Source organism: Electrona antarctica (assembly GCF_951216825.1).
Source record: "Electrona antarctica genome assembly, chromosome: 18".
In the NCBI taxonomy this organism is placed as follows: Eukaryota; Metazoa; Chordata; class Actinopteri; order Myctophiformes; family Myctophidae; genus Electrona; species Electrona antarctica.
This window is the reverse complement of record NC_136799.1, coordinates 37,309,335-37,328,878: the sequence shown is the minus strand read 5'-3', so window position 1 is coordinate 37,328,878 and position 19,544 is coordinate 37,309,335. Positions and strand designations below refer to the sequence as shown.

The 19,544-nt window shown below is 48.4% G+C and overlaps 1 protein-coding gene across 1 annotated transcript in view; it reads left to right on the top strand.

Annotated features, from left to right (window-relative positions):
• Positions 1 to 19,544, top strand: part of LOC306941878 (cysteine-rich motor neuron 1 protein) — a 45,717-nt gene that overhangs the window by 16,553 nt on the left and 9,620 nt on the right. The window contains 2 exon segments of the mRNA XM_079527518.1: positions 4,028 to 4,270; positions 16,674 to 16,853. Coding sequence (XP_079383644.1) covers positions 4,028 to 4,270; positions 16,674 to 16,853 — 423 coding nt within the window.

Genomic DNA, 19,544 nt, shown 5'->3' with positions numbered 1-19,544 from the left:
TGTGTATGTGTGTAGTAGTTGTAAGTTGTACAATGTGTATGTGTGTAGTAGATGTAAGTTGTACAATGTGTATGTGTGTAGTAGATGTAAGTTGTACACTGTGTATGTGTGTAGTAGTTGTAAGTTGTACAATGTGTATGTGTGTAGTAGTTGTAAGTTGTACAATGTGTATGTGTGTAGTAGTTGTAAGTTGTACAATGTGTATGTGTGTAGTAGATGTAAGTTGTACAATGTGTATGTGTGTAGTAGTTGTAAGTTGTACAATGAGGTCAGGGGTTGCTAGGTGTTATGTTTCACGCCATCTCGGCAAGAGAACGCGTCGGGCTAATCTGGTGAGTGAGAATTTATCAAGCATGTCAAATCAGGTCTTTGTGTGTTTGTGTGTTTGTGTGCGCTGGAGAGTGGCCACCATTGTGATAGTGTGTGATTGCTCCTGTGGGCCCGCTGACTCACTAATTACAGACATTTATGGCTCGGAGATCGAAACACAAACGGCAACGGGATGGAATCCGTCCACGCGGGCTGACTTTTCTCCCCCCCGTCCCCTTTTGTCCGACCGTTGTGTAGATGGGTGTCCGTGCTTGAAAATTATATTAATTGGACCTCCAAGGACTGGAGCGAGTCCACGGACGGCTATACGGCTCCATTCATTTGAATGACAATGGCGTGTCTGCCAGCTGCTTTTCGCAGTTGCACTCCAACCCCGGCGCTATTATCATACGTGAATAATCAGGAGACTAATCAGCCCTCTCCCGGGCACATACAAAAACACAAGTGTTATTCAGTGCCGAAACATTGTGCAAGATTGTCCCAGGCCATTTTCTACGGTTCGCAACAGACCAAGGTTTTCATATGCAAAACCGGGGTTTCAACTGAGCAGCGGCGTCGGGTCCCTGTGTGTCCGACTTTATTGCAAGTAAAACATTCTCCAATCAGCCCCTTCCAACTGAAGTTTATTTTACTCCCGCATAGGATTTAGGCCAAAGAACCGTTAAAAGGCTTGTATGGTGCCTTAATTCAGGGTACCCCCCCTTCCCCATTTTCTATGACACTATTCAGCAACAAAGTTTATCAATGAAAGCTTTGTGGCGGCTCTTAGTGTTCCAGGTCGCCTGAGCAAACAGTACAGTACAGATACCTCACACTCTCGCTCTATTTATCTACTAGGGCAGGAGAAACACACCGTTTCCTTCATCCACAATTGCATCTGCCAGACATTTTACCCCTTTTAAAAGCAGGAGTGCTGCTCAAAGGTCACGCCACTCCAATCCACCCCGTATCTTCGGGGTCAGGTAGACATCAAAAGGACACTTGAGCGGATGACAGTGGAGTTCCGGGAATCCTTGAGGTTTCCAGGGGGTCCCCATAGTTAGGAATCAAATGGACCTTTACAGATCTCTGTACAAATGGAAACAAATGTGACATCAGGGATTTTATTGGGCAAGGTCTCAGTAAGATCACAGACCCATTGACGTCCATTATACAATCAAAAATCACACCCATGCAAATTGAGTGGTGCCTTTTACCCACATGACAGACGGTAACCACAGTAACCGTGCTGCTACCGACTAACCGACACCCATACACACTACCAACTAACAGACACCCATACACACTACCGACTAACAGACACCCATACACACTACCGACTAACAGACACCCCCATACACACTACCAACTAACAGACACCCATACACACTACCGACTAACAGACACCCATACACACTACCGACTAACAGACACCCATACACACTACCGACTAACAGACACCCCCATACACACTACCGACTAACAGACACCCATACACACTACCGACTAACAGACACCCATACGCACTACTGACTAACAGACACCCATACACACTACCGACTAACAGACACCCATACACACTACCGACTAACAGACACCCATACACACTACCGACTAACAGACACCCATACACACTACCGACTAACAGACACCCATATGGCCATATGTACAGTGGATGAGACTCTAGTCTATGTCATCATTTCCACCTGTGAAATGGGAGAGGATAACATCACGTTGACTCCAAAAAGTCACCTGGAGTCAAAGCGTTTCCTAAAGATCATCACCGACTACACCTTTGCCCAAGGACTAAATGCCAGTAAATGCCCCCCCCCCCCCCCCCCCTATGGTGGTGAAATCCAGAGGGATCCTTTTACAGGTCTTCAAATGTCAGGGATGAGGCACACGTCCTCTGAGAGAGTCGTGTTGCGCAGGAGGAGAGCCGAGCGCCAGTCTGGGAAGACCATCAACAAAACTCAGCTTCTGGACGAGCCACCGAAACCCCAAGCGCTGTGTGTTACGCAACGCGGCTCCCGGCCCATTTATTTTCCCCCCCGCCGCAAAAACCAAATGCACGCGAAGATTCCCAAGCATTCCCCTCAAGTAAATCATCATAAAGCTCATCATGCGTTTTCATTTTTTTTGCTGCTCATAATGAGGCAATTAGTTATTTATGAGCTTTTGCGGCACTTCCTCTTGTAAGTGGCCCGGTGACGACCCAAACTAGCGGTGCAATTACCAGATTCTGCCGCGGCCTCATCCATCATCATGCATGCGACGGGTTAATTCTACCCCTTTACTCCTAGCCTTCCTCTCATCTTTCAAAGCCGACCCGACTGCGTGTTTGTGTATCAGCCCGTGCTTTCAGCAGGGGATCTGCAAAACGACTCAGACGCGAGACAATTATGGGACAGGACGCGAGTCTGCTCTCTCCACGATCCCGCTTCCCTCTGCCCAGCGCTGTATACATTACAGTGACACACAGAACCAAAATAAACACGGCTCTCAGCTTTGGGTAATCCTAGCTCAGAAAGGTAGCTACTGTTCTTCTTGCACAATGTAGGTACAGAGTCTGCTTCACTTTTCCTGAACAGGCTCCAAAATATACCCCTACCCCCTGCTCTTTCACACGCACGCACGCACGCACGCACGCACGCACGCACGCACGCACGCACACACAGCCCCTGATCCCCAGCAATTCCCTGTTTTCCCTCTAACGAGGGGTATCGCAGCTATTATCCGGGCTCTGGCAAACAAATACACAAACACTTCCTGGTGTGTTGAAGTGATGGGGAGAGAGGAAAGCCTCTGTTGAAGGTTGGCCTGTATTCCCCACTTTCAACCTGGCGTCCCTGTTTTGGTCATACATGTCATTCACATGTTTGAAAGATGGAAAAACGAAAGGGAAAATAGCAGCTCGATAATGGTGGATTGTGGCGCTTGTAAATTGCCTATTTTGGCTGCATGACACATATTCATTGCACAACAACAAAGTATGCACGATGAAGTGTTGGGTTAAGTGGTTAACACAGTGACGTACTAGTAGTGATCACGATAAATCCCACCTCTCTATAATCTCCTATGGGGGAAGGTTTCCACGTGGAACCTTTGTTTACGGCAGTGCTGCGGTTCGGGTTGCGCTTATTCTCGCCTGTTGACCACAAACGGCACCACAGAGAATAAAGTGTGAGCCGCTTGGATTGGATGCCGGCCGGGTGGGATCAGAGGCCTCTGGACCGGATGCGCAGGGAGAGAGCGTTGGCGTGTCTCTTGACACGATGCTGTAAAGCTGTCACAGGCCTAAGGGGGCTGGGGAGGAGGGAGGAGGGGGGAGGAGGGGGGTCTAAAGGCTGTGGGCAGAGAGTGTGGATGAACTCAGCTCAGCTCTTATGTTTGCAACATGAGTTGCACTGTTCCAAAGCTACTCAGCTAACACTACGACGGAGGGGGACCTTACACGCACGCACACGCACACGCACACGCACACACACAGAGAGTAAACCCTCTTTCCCCTGGTCGCTCAGGGAACAGTGTTGGTACTGTTGGAGACCTGACGTTGCTTGAAGGTGGTGTTACAGTGTGCCTCACAGAGGCTTGTTATTGCATGTGACGTGTGTGTGTGTGTGTGTGTGTGTTTAAGGTCGGCCCTATACTGTCGCTGTCCTGTTTGGTTTGCATATGGATGCAGAAGTCTGATCCTCATATGGTTCTGTGTTTTCAGAGGAGCTGAGGTGTGCCGGGGTGACGTGCCCTGCTCTGGTAGTGCCCTCCTGCCCCGAGGGCTCCGTCCTGACCAAGAGTTACACGCCCCACGCCGGCTGCTGCCCCTCGCTGCCCCCCCAGTGCACCTGTGACCCGCGCGGCTGCCACCAGCCCCAGTGCCCCAGCGGACAGCGCGCCGTCCCCCTCGTCCAAGCCAGCGGCCAGCCGGGGGACTGCTGCGACGTCTTCGAGTGCCAGAAAGGTATCTGCGCTGTGCTGCCCAGCACGCTATATCTTAGAATAAATGCACCACGTCTGTGTGTGTCTGTGTGTGTCTGTGTGCGCGTGTGTGTGTGCGTGCATGTACGTACGTCTGTAATCCGCGTAACTCGAGAACCATTGAAATTTGACACATGCGTTCCACACCACACGGAGTGCAGTAGCTGGCCTGGTGTTCGTCAGATACACGCTACACGGTTGTCCAGAACCGCCACAAAAGGCTCTGGTCAGGCTTTGCCAGTGGACCTTTAATGAGCTTAAGTCCCCTCACCTGTAGAATTCCCAGCCTCTGCTTGATTGCCAAGCAGGCAAGACACACGGACGGACGGTTTAAACGGGTGCAAGGACAACAAGGTATTGCATACTAGGTTCCCGACTTCCCGCATCGTTCCCAAGTAGGCCGGTGGCCAGCGGGCACAGGTCTAGTACATGATACAATGCATGCACGCAGACGATATACACACACTCCCCGCCGAGAGACGGAAGCGCCGCGCGCGTGCGGTTTTCACCGGCTTCCAGCGGGCCGTTACTTTCATCAGGGCGAGCGATTTCCTCCCTGTGACCAAAACATCTGAGGATGAAAAGGCAGAGGAGACCTGATTACCGTCGGGCTGTTGATCTGTCTGAGCCTTCCACTGTTCAGGAGCACAAGTTCAAAGACTTTCTGCTTCTTCCTGAGGGGCGTGTCGGCAAATTAGATTGCCCGAGGGGATATTAGCCGTAATGGGTCACATAATACAGATTGTTTGGTCGGCCGTGTTGAGTGCGTGTTCTCACCTCGTGAGGACGGAGGAGGGAGAAGGAGGGAGGGGCATTATAGCAGTGGTTTTCAACCAGTGGTCCGTGGACCATCAGTGGTCCTTGGCGGGGTTCCAGGTGGTCCCCATGGAGAGTTGCTAACCAAATTGACCCTTTTACACTACCAAGAGTTACATTTTTGTTAACCCATTTTGGGCGGGAACCCCTTTTGGTGTTAGCATTATGTTATGCTTTAGCTATTGAAAATAGCAGAAAAATATTTTTGAAAAATCAAAGAACCACTGACATAGAAACATAGCTTTTTCAGAAAACTGTCAGGATGTAGAAGACATTTTTTAGAATCTGATCTCAGGTCAAAATAGGTTAAACATCTGCCTAGGGTAGGTACCCTCAGAAAAAACATGTAGTAATCTTGGTCTCTAAACTGCCTAGCTCTACTAACGTGTTCCTTCTAGGGCATTAACCAAACGTGATTTTTGATAGTCGACACGAATACCATCAAAATCGGTTTATAATCGATTAGTCGGCGGTAAAATATGATATTTTTTTCCATCCAATCAAGCATTAAAACATTGTGTTCTGAAACGGCCAGCGCGAGTGAAGGATTAACTGCAAAACAGAGGCGGTGAATGCAGGCCGAGTGGAATAGTAAGAGAGTGGCGACCCGCTTTGATCTCGCCACAAAGCGGGGTGCTATGGGCTATAGTTCCAAACATTGGAACTATCCCATTGAGATAGAATGAGCACTTCCGCATTCCATTGTTACAATGGGAGTCAACGCTAGTGTCGCCACTCTCTTACTAGATTACGCTGAATGCCGCTCTGATTGGCCGAAATTCACAACAGCTGTTAAAAGTCAAGTCAAAGTTGCAAGTCCACAATGACTCACGGATGGACGCGCTGTGAGCTTGTAGATCTGCTATTTTTGATGCGCAAGACCTTTCTACGGCGCAGCATAGCATGTTACGTTGTTGAAAATGTTTGTTCAGTTGGAGAATTGGATAGGAGGATGATGCGATGTTTTTCATACACCCTAAATGTTCAACAACAAGTTACAACCACAGTTCCTTTGGTTTTTAGAAGGAGCTACAAGCTAGGAGGAGGTTATGATTACATACTAGGCGTGCTAGCTAGCAGGCTTACCAGGCTATGAATCAGATGATCAACTACTTCACGACTATTATAACTATGATCGCGCGGCATGGCTGTTTGTTTTTAATAATGCCGCACGCCTGCACTTTTGTTGGATAAGCATGAAGAAAGATGAATAAGAAAAAGAAACATGAAATCACGGCAAGAGCTACTGTAGTTTGACTGTCACCAAACTGGATATTATTGGGCAGAGTGAGGAGGGACAGGCTGCTATACTACTGTACCGGACGAAACGACGACACGTCTCCAATCTAACTTGTTGAACAAACTACAGTAGTAAACTCACCAATAGTAAAAGTATTTACACACTGTAGTTGTCCCCATTGAGCGTATGAGGCATATGATATGCTTTTTGAAAATCTGTCTTAAATGTTGCCAGTGCAGCCACCGCCGCCCACCGCACCTACACGAGTGACGGTGACGGCAAAACCCACGTACAGTCGGCTTGTATATGATATGAAAACAATCAGCCAGGAAGGGATTAGTACTTAAGTTGGAGAACTACCAACAAAACAACAGAGCTCACAGCTGCATGTCTGCTGTAAAAAAAATAAAAATCATAAAAAAAAATAAAAAAAATTAAAAATAATATTAACGATTACTCGATTTTTGATTTACAGTGTCGACTACCGTTTTGCTAGTCGAATAGTCGACTAATCGATTTTTATGTTAATGCCCTAGTTCCTTCCACGCGCTACGTCCAACCAGTGAAACTCCCCCGTCAGGTGAAAAGAAGCGGCTTTGGCGCTCATGCACTGAAGGAAGCATGAGGTCAGTCCGTTGCTCTCCCCAGGTTGGCGGAGGGAGTGTAGAGCACAAGATTACATTAGATAATTGATAATGGAAAAAAAAAAAGGGTTACAAAATCGTGGGATAAAATTATAGGGAAAAAAAGGCGAATAAATAATGGGCCTTGGCATGAAAAAAGTTGAAAAGCACTGCATCATAGGGAGAGGGGGAGGAGGAGAGAGCAGCTGTTGGATGGACACGGCCAGGCCTACTAGCCAAGGGGCCAGCGAGGCTATTCAACGTTGAAGCTCTGGGTCCTAGTGGTAGGAGGAAGGACTACAGGCGGACCCGTGGATTCATGACCGGGAAACCCCGTGCAGCTGGGCTTTAACGTTGAGCGCTCGGTTGCCCTACGTCACTCAGGACCTCAAAGTTGAGGTCCGGGGAGGGACTTCCGGCAGTCTTCCGGGTGCTTCAAAACGCCACTGAGCAACTTCCACTGACATGAATAGCTGGGGGGGCGGAGCTTCGCGCCAGTTCAGTCTCTATTATATATATACTCTATGCTACTAGCTCGGGAGGAGAGGAAAAACCCACGCCCACTGCCCACGCCCTTCAACCGGGGGCCATGCAGGAGGCATGGCAGGCAGCGGAGGAGGAGGGGGCGGGGGGGGGGGGACCTGCGGCGTTGTGGCCTGTTTACTCTGCGCTCCCAGCAAAATATTCGCTGTTTGACCAACAGAACAAATTCCCATTCTGGGCCCTCCATGTCCATAAATGAACGCCGTGTCCCGGAATTAATGGGACTTAACGAGCCCAGTGACCAGAAAAGTGCTTAGGCTGTGAATTTGCTCAAACAGAAGTGCAGTGTCAAAGGGTTCCCCGTCTGGTCACACGTCCACAGGGACCAGGTTCAACAGTTCATCGATGGGAATGCTTTTTATGTGCTCCATGTCTGCCGGTGGGGAGGGTAATGGAGTCAGGCAGGCCGACGGAGGCTGAATGGCAGCCGTAGGGGCCAGAGGATCAGTGTTTTGATAACAAGTGTCTGCTGCTCTTTGGGCTCCGGGGCTTGATGCCTTTTGTTGCTGCCCCTACCATCCATCATGCCTGCATGACTGCGCCCCCCACCCCCTCCCCCCGCATCAGAAGAAAGGCCCCCACGCGGACGGGGACAGCGGGGTGAAGACGCGGCATCAACCCCCCCCCCCCCAAACCCCCAGTATCTCCCAAAGGCCGCCACATGTGTTGAGTTAGTGAATTCTGGCGTGCGTGGTTGCTCAGAGAGTTTGGTGCTCCTTGTGGATCGGTCTCGCACGTCTCTCTTCTGTCCCGGCCCTTGGCTTTGTCCCCCTCTGCGCCGATCTCACATAAAAGCATATGAACTGTCAAAAATACTTCTTATAATACAATAACTCAACCACTTCAGGTTAAACCCCTACATACTTTGTTGACTGGAGTACCCCAGAGGTCTGGACTATAGGCCCCTCTCCCCCACCACTTGAAATCTCTTTGCCGTAAGTAGCGGAATGCTTGCCCCCAGAATCGGAACGCATGTGGTTGACAAAATAATGAGTGAATTATTACTATCAAGACACCACTCCTCTGAATGTGGTGCGACGGAATCCATTGATTCCATTCCACAGATACTCTTGGCCCGCGGACGGGTATTTAGTCGGAGTGTGCTCACTGTGCTGTGTGTGTGTGTGTGTGTGTGTGTGTGTGTACAATGACAACAGGCCTGCCCCGTGTGTGTGTTTTGGTGTCCGCCGCGGCGTTTCGACGAGAGTGCTGTTTTCCAACAACAGCAGAGCGGAGCGCTTAGGTGCATGCCTGGGTCTGCTGGGTGGCAGAGCGTTGGCCGCGGCCCCGCTCCTCGCGCCGACCTCACATCGTCATCTGATATTACAGATGGTTACTGCCGTCTACTGTTTATCAGCGCCACAGTTGGGCAAACAGTCTGCGTTGTGTCCTGCGTGGACAGCGTTCAGGCTCGCCGCCCGTCGTCACTCACTGAGGAAACATATAGCAGTGGTTCCCAAACTGACTCATGTCAAGGACCCCCTAATTGACACTAAATAGCCCGCGGACCCCCTTTTGAAAGGATATGCCAGGGACCCCCATAAGAGAAGATTTCTACGGCTCTAGTAGTGATTCTCAAACCGTTTAATTTAAAGGACCCCCAGTTTGATATGCATTAGCCTACGGACCCCCATTTAATAGCATTTCTATCTCTGGGACCCCCAATTTATATTGTAAAATCTATGTTAATTTAACTCTGAGAGTGTACATATGGAACCAAATGGACCCACTACCATTTGTACACTCTCAGAGTTACGGACTCATAAAGGTCCATTTGTTTCCAAACTATCATTGTTTGTTTTTTGTAAAAGAATGACGTACTTTGTTGTATAGTAAGTAGTAGTAAGTACATTTTATTTATAAAGCACCTTTCGAAACAATGTTACAAAGTAAAGTGCTGTAAGTTAAAACAAGACAACATAGTGTAATAATGCAAAAAATACAGTACAACAAGGATTAAAACAAAAACAAACAGGGTCAGATAACATGGGGAAAATATATATGAAACAAAAATGTTTTTACTTTTTAACCTGCTCTTGACCCATCTGCTGCCCCCTGCTGTTTGTAATGTAACACCCGCTGGACTCACATCCTGTTTGGGCGGCCATCTTAGATGCTAAATATATAGCGCCAATGCTAGCGAGCTAAAATAAAGCCATCCTTGCTCTAGAAAGTGCCAATGTTCCCATCTAGACCACTGGATAATCAGCAAAGACCTCCGCACGTTTTATCCAAACCATGGAGTAGATTTCGAGTTACTCAGCTTTTTAGTCAGCCTGTATAAAGGGAGGTGAACGGCAGCGCGGTTGCACAATCCTCTCTGGGATCGCTGAAGAAGGAAAGGCCAAGCAAAAAAGAAAAAGAAGAAAAATCAGCGATCCGGTTTGATATAAATAATAAAGCTTATCAGACGCCAGAAGCAGTTGCCAGTTGGATTCCAACTGGCGGAACCTTCTGTCAGAAGCAGTAAATTTGTTCACTTCGTGTCACACAAGTGAAGACAACAAAATTAGCCCGTCCACGAGCTCACAATGTGGTTAAGTGACTGTGGGTTTATAAATATTGAACCAATCAAAAGTATTAAGAAGAGCTTGTGAGTAAATTATAGTCACAAGAACACAGTTTAATTCCCATTTCCTGAAAACGAATGGTTTTGGACATGCATAGAGGAGAGAGGGCGGCATTAGTGGACGGTGACATCACCGTCCACCGGCATATCAGAGCACTTTTTGAGGCCAATTAATTATTCAGAAAACCCCAGACCACAGAAAATCCACTGAATGTTCAAAGTTCAGGTTTGAGGTAAACAAAAAATATGTCACGAGACCTTTAAGTGGTTAACGGTGACGTGTTGAATATGCTAAATCCCACCTCTACTCTCCTACAAGAAAGCTTTCCCACGTGGAACCCTCGTTTACTGCTGCGGTTCTCATTGGCCGGCCCAGTTTGACCACAAGCTGCACCATTGAGACTGAAGCAAGGCTGAACCCTTCTTAAGGTCAGGGCTTTTTTACGACCCCAACCGGATTCATGGCCCAAGTCTCGCCCCGCTTTCGAGAAGGAGCGAGCATCACAAAAGCATGCACGGAATTCAGAGGCTGTTGCCGCAAAGTTTGTTTTAGGGATTACCATCGGCAAACACCGCAGGAAATCACATGTGAGTGTCCCGTCACGTGACTTCCTATTGTTTCTTGCGCGAGCGTTAGAAAAAGGCTGCCGTGCCCTTTTGATTTCAGCCTAAACTGGCCTAAACTGCTTATTGCATTTTCTCTGCTTGGCTATGCCGCCGCACGCTAGGCTGGCTGGATGGCAGCGACACAGAGGGGAACAGAGAAAGAGAATGGAACAGGAAGAAAGTGAGAGCGAATAAGAGAAGGAGAAAAAAGAAAAAAGAAGTTAAATCTCCCCTCCCCGCTTTACTTTCAACTCGGTTGGCACCACATGCTTTGTGTTACAGTGCGGCGGTAGTTGCAGGAAGGCGCGGGGGTCAGCGGTGCGAGCAGCTCGGAGGTATGGCGTACAGATGCTCTCCGCTATAGAGACCATAGTAGTCAGACTCCTAACATCTGCCAGCGTGTGTGCTGTGCTGCCTTTCTTAAAGGAAAGCTGTCTAGCCGCTTCTCTGCGGGGATGCGCTCGCGGACCCTTCAGAAGCCCACTTCACCGGGTAGAAACCTTGTATCTCTGCGTTTCAACTTTTTATGTAATTTTTTGTAATTAGTGTGGTTGCCTTGAAAAAAAACAAACGTTTAAATCGTGCAATAACTCTTATTCTCCCCTCCGATTGGCCAGCGATTATGGGTGTCCAAAGTGCGGCCCGCGGGCCAAATGCGGCCCTGGGACGAATTTGATACGGCCCGCAGCTTCATACCTGAAATGCATTATGATTATGAACGGCCCACACAACAGTATGGGACATTTTTTACATTCATGTTTCAAAAAATGTGGCTGAATGACTACAGTGGATCCATTGGAACACACAGGTTCTTTTGTCCATTTACTGAAAAGTAACACTTTTGGAGATACAAGGTTTCCACCCAACGGCGATGATACCAGACTTGAGTTTCTTAGATAACTGCACCGCGTCCTCTCCCAGCTCATATCGGTCCTCTCCCAGCTCATATCGGTCCTCTCCCAGCTCATATCGGTCCTCTCCCAGCTCATATCGGTCCTCTCCCAGCTCATATCGGTCCTCTCCCAGCTCATATCGGTCATCTCCCAGCTCATATCGGTCCTCTCCCAGCTCATATCGGTCCTCTCCCAGCTCATATCGGTCCTCTCCCAGCTCATATCGGTCCTCTCCCAGCTCATATCGGTCCTCTCCCAGCTCATATCGTCATCTCCCAGCTCACATCGGTCCTCTCCCAGCTCACATCGGTCCTCTCCCAGCTCATATCGGTCCTCTCCCAGCTCATATCGGTCCTCTCCCAGCTCATATCGTCATCTCCCAGCTCATATCGTCATCTCCCAGCTCATATCGGTCCTCTCCCAGCTCATATCGGTCCTCTCCCAGCTCATATCGGTCCTCTCCCAGCTCATATCGTCATCTCCCAGCTCATATCGTCATCTCCCAGCTCATATCGTCATCTCCCAGCTCATATCGGTCCGGCTGTCTGATTAAAAGGATACGATGCGGTTCATCGTGGTACATGAACGTGTATCCTACTCTCTCTCCGGCGCGTCGATGACACGCCGTTATCAGTGGTGGATAAAGTACTCATACTTCAGTAAAAGTATCAATACTGCAATGTAGAAATACTGTTACAAGTAAAAGTCTGTTATTCAACATTTGCTTGCGTAAAAGTACAAAAGTATTGGCATTAAAAAAAACATAAAAGTAAAAGTACTCATTATGCAGAATGTCCCATTTCACAAGTTTTCAAAAGTCCACAAGCAAACAAATCACAATGTGTCGCGATATGTTGAACAATACTCAAGTAAAGTACAAATACCTCAAAATTAAGTAAATGTACCATACTTTCCACCAGTATCCTCGCAGTATGCTACTCTCTCCGGAGTGTCGATGGCACGCTGTAATCAAACAAGTAACTCAAAGTTCAGATGAATTCTCAGGTCACTGAAATCACAGAACTCCACTGGAAGAAGAACAAAGGTTTTATTCTCTCCGTCAGTCCTCCTCTGCTCTCTGCCAGTCTCTCTGTTATTTCTCACGCTCGCAGAGACACACTGCACACATGTCTACAGTACACAAAGATATGTGTACACACACACACACACACACACACACACACACACACACACACACACACACACACACACACACACACACACACACACACACACACACACACACACACACACACACACACACACACACACACACAACCGTCAACCACCCCACAGCCTTGGTCTACAGTGATCAGAGGGTCTACTGCCTGCAAAAGCCACCACTACGGGCCCGTTATTGTTCTGCAACAATCCATATAGAAGCCATTGTTCAGGAACGTCTTGCATTTTGCAGACAGAAAGCCCAGGGTTTTCCGGTACTTTTCTCTGTCTTTACTGGGCCTGTCTGCTGTCTAGCACATTTGGACCGACCGACCGACCGACCGACACGCAAGCAAGCCTCGAGTTTCCCCCAAGGCAGCGGCCACTGTAAGCTCAGCTTCGGTTCGTAGTACATGATCGACAGGGAGGTATTTGTAGTTGTATTTGTAGTATTTCCAATTTCCAATACTTGTACTACTTCTACTCCACTACATCTCGGGTCCAAATATTGTACTTTTACTCCATTACATTTATTTGAAAACTTTAGTTACTAGTGACTTTGTAGCTTTTGATTATTATTACAAAACGTGCATTAACCACTTAAGCCACAAATACATTTCGGCCATTTACAAGCTCAAAAGAGCCATTCTGCATAAAGAGTACTGTTACTTTTGGCACTTGATACCAATACTTTTACTCAAATACATTTTGAATTCCGGACTTTTCCTTTTTCACTTTTCTATGTTGCAGTATTGATACTTTCACTCAAGTAAAGCATTCGACTACTTTTTCCACCACTGAAAAAGAGCAAGAATCCTGCCGTGCGGCGGGTGATCCCCTTCGCCACACCGCCCGCCCACCGGGCACGGATTCTGTCCCGGCCGCAGACCCACCGCTGTTTTTCTTTTGCTCTGCGCTCGCTAAGACCCCGCCGCCTCTTCAAGGCTTGACAGATCCCTGTGAAATTCCACCTCAGGGAGCTGGCTTCCATTGTCTGATAGATTCCATTCCCCCCACGAGGCTTAAGCCCTCTCAACGCTCAGTATCTACCTCAGCACTACTGTAGCACACTCTGATAACAAATACAAAATAAACCCACTCAGTCTATATCAAGAACAGATAACGAATGGGCTGTTTATGAATTCCCAGATGCACTACTACGACTAGTATAGCGTATACGGGTCTGGGCACTCCAGATAATTATTTAATGAAAACTCTGGCGTGTTTTTGTTGCTCATATCATGTGGTGGTTAGTGGTTAGGATTGGCGCGCGGGGGGGGGGGGTACTGTTAATCCCTACCAAATGTGATGGACACCTGACAGAGAACAGTGCCTTTCATTCATCAGGACTGCGAGCGTTGTTTAACCCCACATACCTATATATGGAAATGCCTTATTGCGCATTATATAAATCCAGACATTAAGCTATATACCCCCTCCCACCAACCACATACCCCGCCAAAGGAATTCCTCATGGGCCCTTTATCTTCCTCTCATTCCTTAAATGTTATATTATTAGCATCTTATTTTTCATTGTTATTTTTTGTGTTTCTTTTTTTTGTGTTACTCCTTGGCACAAAGACGTTTGAGAACTATACTGATTCAGAAGGCAGAAGGGAGATACACTACGAGCTTTGCTGCAACGATACGATGTGGCGTCTGGCCTCAGCTTGACGGCATCGAGTGAAGCGTTATTCATAGTCTGGATTTTCGGTGGTGAGGTGACCACCGAACTACAACATGACGTCACGAGCCGCGGTGAAGAGCAAACCACCGCCACCGCCCCAGCCCTTCTCTGTTTTTACTCACCACCGCTCAACGTTATTTCAGCTCCGGTGGTCACCTCACCACCGGAGCGGTGGTCACCTCACCACCGAAAATCCAGACTATGAATGAGCCTTGATGGCTCACTGCTCTCTCCCACTCCTGTCCCTCTCCCACCCGCACCATTCTCTTCAAATGTTATCCACCGATAATCACCAATATGTTCTTACCAAGACCATGCAATGGAGGCAATAATTATGGACATTTCCACATACTGGCTACTGCGAATAGGCGACTATAGGAAAACGCGAAGCAAAAACATAGTGAAACTGCGCTATACAACAACTTTGCTTTATGTTTACTTATGTGGCCGGTTAAGACTGACGGTAGGGTTAGGTTTAGGGTTACTAGTCGGACAACGCTCCAAAGGCAACAACAAAGCAACAATGGCTGACAGTGTCGATATGTAGGAAATGTCTGTACTGGCTCCATTGCATGGTCTTGATAAGGGCCAATTTAAATCATCTGATAACATCCGAAACCGCTACCCACACAGTCTCTCCCAGTCTCACTGCTCTCTCCTACCCACACAGTCTCTCCCAGTCTCACTGCTCTCTCCCTCTCCCACCCACACAGTCTCTCCCAGTCTCACTGCTCTCTCCCACCCACACAGTCTCTCCCAGTCTCACTGCTCTCTCCCACCCACACAGTCTCTCCCAGTCTCACTGCTCTCTCCCACCCACACAGTCTCTCCCAGTCTCACTGCTCTCTCCCTCTCCCACCCACACAGTCTCTCCCAGTCTCACTGCTCTCTCTCTCTCCCACCCACACAGTCTCTCCCAGTCTCACTGCTCTCTCCCTCTCCCACCCACACAGTCTCTCCCAGTCTCACTGCTCGCTCCCTCTCCCACCCACACAGTCTCTCCCAGTCTCACTGCTCTCTCCCTCTCCCACCCACACAGTCTCTCCCAGTCTCACTGCTCTCTCCCTCTCTCACCCACAGTCTCTCCCAGTCTCACTGCTCTCTCCCTCTCCCACCCACAGTCTCTCCCAGTCTCACTGCTCTCTCCCACCCACACAGTCTCTCCCAGTCTCACTGCTCGCTCCCTCTCCCACCCACACAGTCTCTCCCAGTCTCACTGCTCTCTCCCTCTCCCACCCACACAGTCTCTCCCAGTCTCACTGCTCTCTCCCTCTCCCACCCACAGTCTCTCCCAGTCTCACTGCTCTCTCCCTCTCTCACCCACACAGTCTCTCCCAGTCTCACTGCTCTCTCCCTCTCCCACCCACACAGTCTCTCCCAGTCTCACTGCTCTCTCCCACCCACACAGTCTCTCCCAGTCTCACTGCTCTCTCCCTCTCCCACCCACAGTCTCTCCCAGTCTCACTGCTCTCTCCCTCTCCCACCCACACAGTCTCTCCCAGTCTCACTGCTCTCTCCCTCTCTCACCCACACAGTCTCTCCCAGTCTCACTGCTCTCTCCCACCCACACAGTCTCTCCCAGTCTCACTGCTCTCTCCCTCTCCCACCCACACAGTCTCTCCCAGTCTCACTGCTCTCGCCCTCTCCCACCCACACAGTCTCTCCCAGTCTCACTGCTCTCTCCCTCTCCCACCCACACAGTCTCTCCCAGTCTCACTGCTCTCTCCCTCTCCCACCCACACAGTCTCTCCCAGTCTCACTGCTCTCTCCCTCTCTCACCCACACAGTCTCTCCCAGTCTCACTGCTCTCTCCCACCCACACAGTCTCTCCCAGTCTCACTGCTCTCTCCCTCTCCCACCCACACAGTCTCTCCCAGTCTCACTGCTCTCGCCCTCTCCCACCCACACAGTCTCTCCCAGTCTCACTGCTCTCTCCCTCTCCCACCCACACAGTCTCTCCCAGTCTCACTGCTCTCTCCCTCTCCCACCCACACAGTCTCTCCCAGTCTCACTGCTCTCTCCCTCTCTCACCCACACAGTCTCTCCCAGTCTCACTGCTCTCTCCCTCTCTCACCCACACAGTCTCTCCCAGTCTCACTGCTCTCTCCCTCTCCCACCCACACATTCTCTCCCAGTCTCACTGCTCTCTCCCTCTCCCACCCACACAGTCTCTCCCAGTCTCACTGCTCTCTCCCACCCACACAGTCTCTCCCAGTCTCACTGCTCTCTCCCTCTCCCACCCACACAGTCTCTCCCAAGTGCGTCCACAACGGGAAGGAGTTCTCAGAGGGCGAGGTGTACCGCATGGACCCCTGCTGGCTGTGCCAGTGTCGGGGGGGCATCTCCTTCTGCTCCAAGGCAGAGTGCGCCGAACTGGACTGCGAGAACTTCTACATCCCCGAGGGGGAGTGCTGTCCTGTCTGCATCGGTAACGTTACGCTCATTCTCCGTTTCTGTCTCTCTGTCCCTCTCTCCCTGCAGGCACCTTTTCCACCGGGGTTAAACCGGTTCGGTTATTTTTTCCCGCTTAATATTGAACAGAGCGTTTCCACTGAAAATGAAGTGGTTCAGAACCGTACAATTTGGTTTGGAACTGGAAGCAAAAAATGGCCGCCGGTTCCGTGAAAGCACCAAGGTTCCAAGAATCTAGAACGGAAACTTCTAGAACCAAAGTTATTTTGGTGTTAAAGGGGCCTCAGTGTTGTCTTGTACAGCAGTGGTTCTCAATCTTTTCTGGCCGTGACCCCCAAAATAATCATATTTGAACTGGGGACCCCCCACCCTGATAAGCACTTGGAATTGTAGGAGTTGAGGCATTGCATTCAGTTTGACTCGGTTCCGCACATAGATACTGTAATAGCTGATCTGCAAGCGCTCAACGCCTCGCGCAAAATGTAATTTAAATCAAAACCGTCTTTAAGACAAATTTGTAAAGGCCAACATCTACAATGAATCATATATCTGTAGCATGAACGGGTATTTCCAAATTGTTGAATGGGGATAACAGGTGATTTCTTTACATTTCTTCACAAACGATTAAAATCGAGCAATTAAAAACCAGCGTTAACATATTTACAAAGTCAAAATAAAGCTAATATAGAATGTAACTGATTAAGGACACCAACCGGAAGGCTACTGTAGATCTTCATCTTTAACCCATTCTGGGCGGGAACCCCTTTTGGTGTTAGCATTATGTTATGCTTTAGCTATTGAAAAATAGCAGATCTACAAGCTCACAAGCTTGTAGGTCTGCTATTTTTGAAAAATCGAAGAACGACTGACATAGAAACATAGCTTTTTCAGAAAACTGTCAGGATGTAGAAGACATTTTTAGAATCTGATCACAGGCCAGAATGGGTTAACAGTCATCAGATCTCCACGCTGCCATTAAGACCTACACATACTCTCATAAGATGCAAGAGGACTGTTTCTGTTTGCATGAATCTTTTCATGGAGCGTGACGTCTCCCAAGGCACGTCCTTCTGGAGTCAGCCATGTTACAATCTGGAACCTCAGTCAATGAGAGAAACTCGACACTTGAACGCTACAGTATACTTGTGCCAGCGCAGGTGGTCCACGTTGGGGTTTTGGGTCCTCAGCGGGAGATCAGTGCTGGCGATATTGAGTCCCTTTCTGCAAAGTTTCCAATTTCAATCCCGTTATGCTCAGTAAACCGTGATTAGCAAAGAGACAATTTTATGAGGCGGAAACGAGACGGCATTCTGATTCAGAGCTACTAAAATTATGTTTGACAAGTAGGGAAACAGAATGGCCAATGTTTCCAAATTAAAAGAGCATGCTAAAGTTGTGTAACCCAGTGGTTCCCAAAGTGGGGTCCGGGGACCCCCAGGGGTACTTGAGGGAGTTCCAGGGGGTCCCCAGCTAAATGATAGTTAGGAACCAAATGGACCCTTATGGGTCTGTAACTCTGTGAGTGTATGCTCTCAGAGTAAAATTAACTTTGATTTTACAATATAAATTGGAGTCCCAGAGATAAAAATGCCATTAAATGGGGGTCCGTAGACTAACGCATGTCAAACTGGGGGGTCCTTGAAATTGAACAGGTTGAGAATCACTGCTAGAGCCGTAAAAATCTTCTCTTATGGCGGTCCCTGGCATATCTTTTCAAATGGGGGTCCGCGGGCTCATTACTGTCAATTTGGGGGTCCTTTTGGGAACCACCGGTGTAATCCACTCAAAAGATCATTTCTAAAGTTACAAAACTCCGTTCATAACGTCATTTCATCCTCCCTTTCTCTCATGTCTTCGTGTCCGCCAGGCCGACATGCAGGTCGAAAACAAACGCATGAAGTCTCAAAAATCACATTTGCCACTTAAGACATTTGTGCTGTAGTTGTATCAGAATGCGAGGTGAACATATTCATATCATATCCAGCTATCGCATTATAGACACTTATCGCTTACATTGGCAGAGTATGCTTTTAAATTTGTTTTTGAGCTAAAGTGAATGGAACCTTCTGGTTTCTCGCTCACAGAGCACAGAAACAACAGATAAAGATGGCCGATGGATTTGGATGCCCTGCTAGCCATACAACCTGTTCTACCGAACATTTAACGTTTCCTTATGCTATTTACCGGTATGCATTTCAAATATTTTACAACTATATTACAACTCCATCCTCAAGTTATTCTTCATTTTTGTTTTAAGATGTGCAGGGATTGAGAAAACATGACAGCTATTAACACATTCAAACTGGGAAAGCGTCTGTGTCAATCATTTTAGATGTTGGCTATATACAGTAGGTTGGATATTCAACAATCGTGAAAATTGGCGCAGCTTTGAATATATATTTTAAAGCAAACATTTTTAACTCGAATCTCTGCTTCTGGGGGGTCCCTGGCACAACATATTTTGAGATGGGGGGGGGGGGGTCTGTGGCCAAATACATATCATTTTGGGGTCCTTGACATGAAAAGGTTTTGAGCACCACTGATACCGCAACATAGGTTTTTTTCAGTAAACTGATTTAGAAGACCTTTGTAGAATCGGCCTGCAGGTCTCAAGGGCTTCAATGTAAGCCCATTGCTACTGCAATGCAGGAGCCCTTTGCACAGAAGTGCCATTACGGTGCAAAGGGGTTGGATGACATGGTACAGA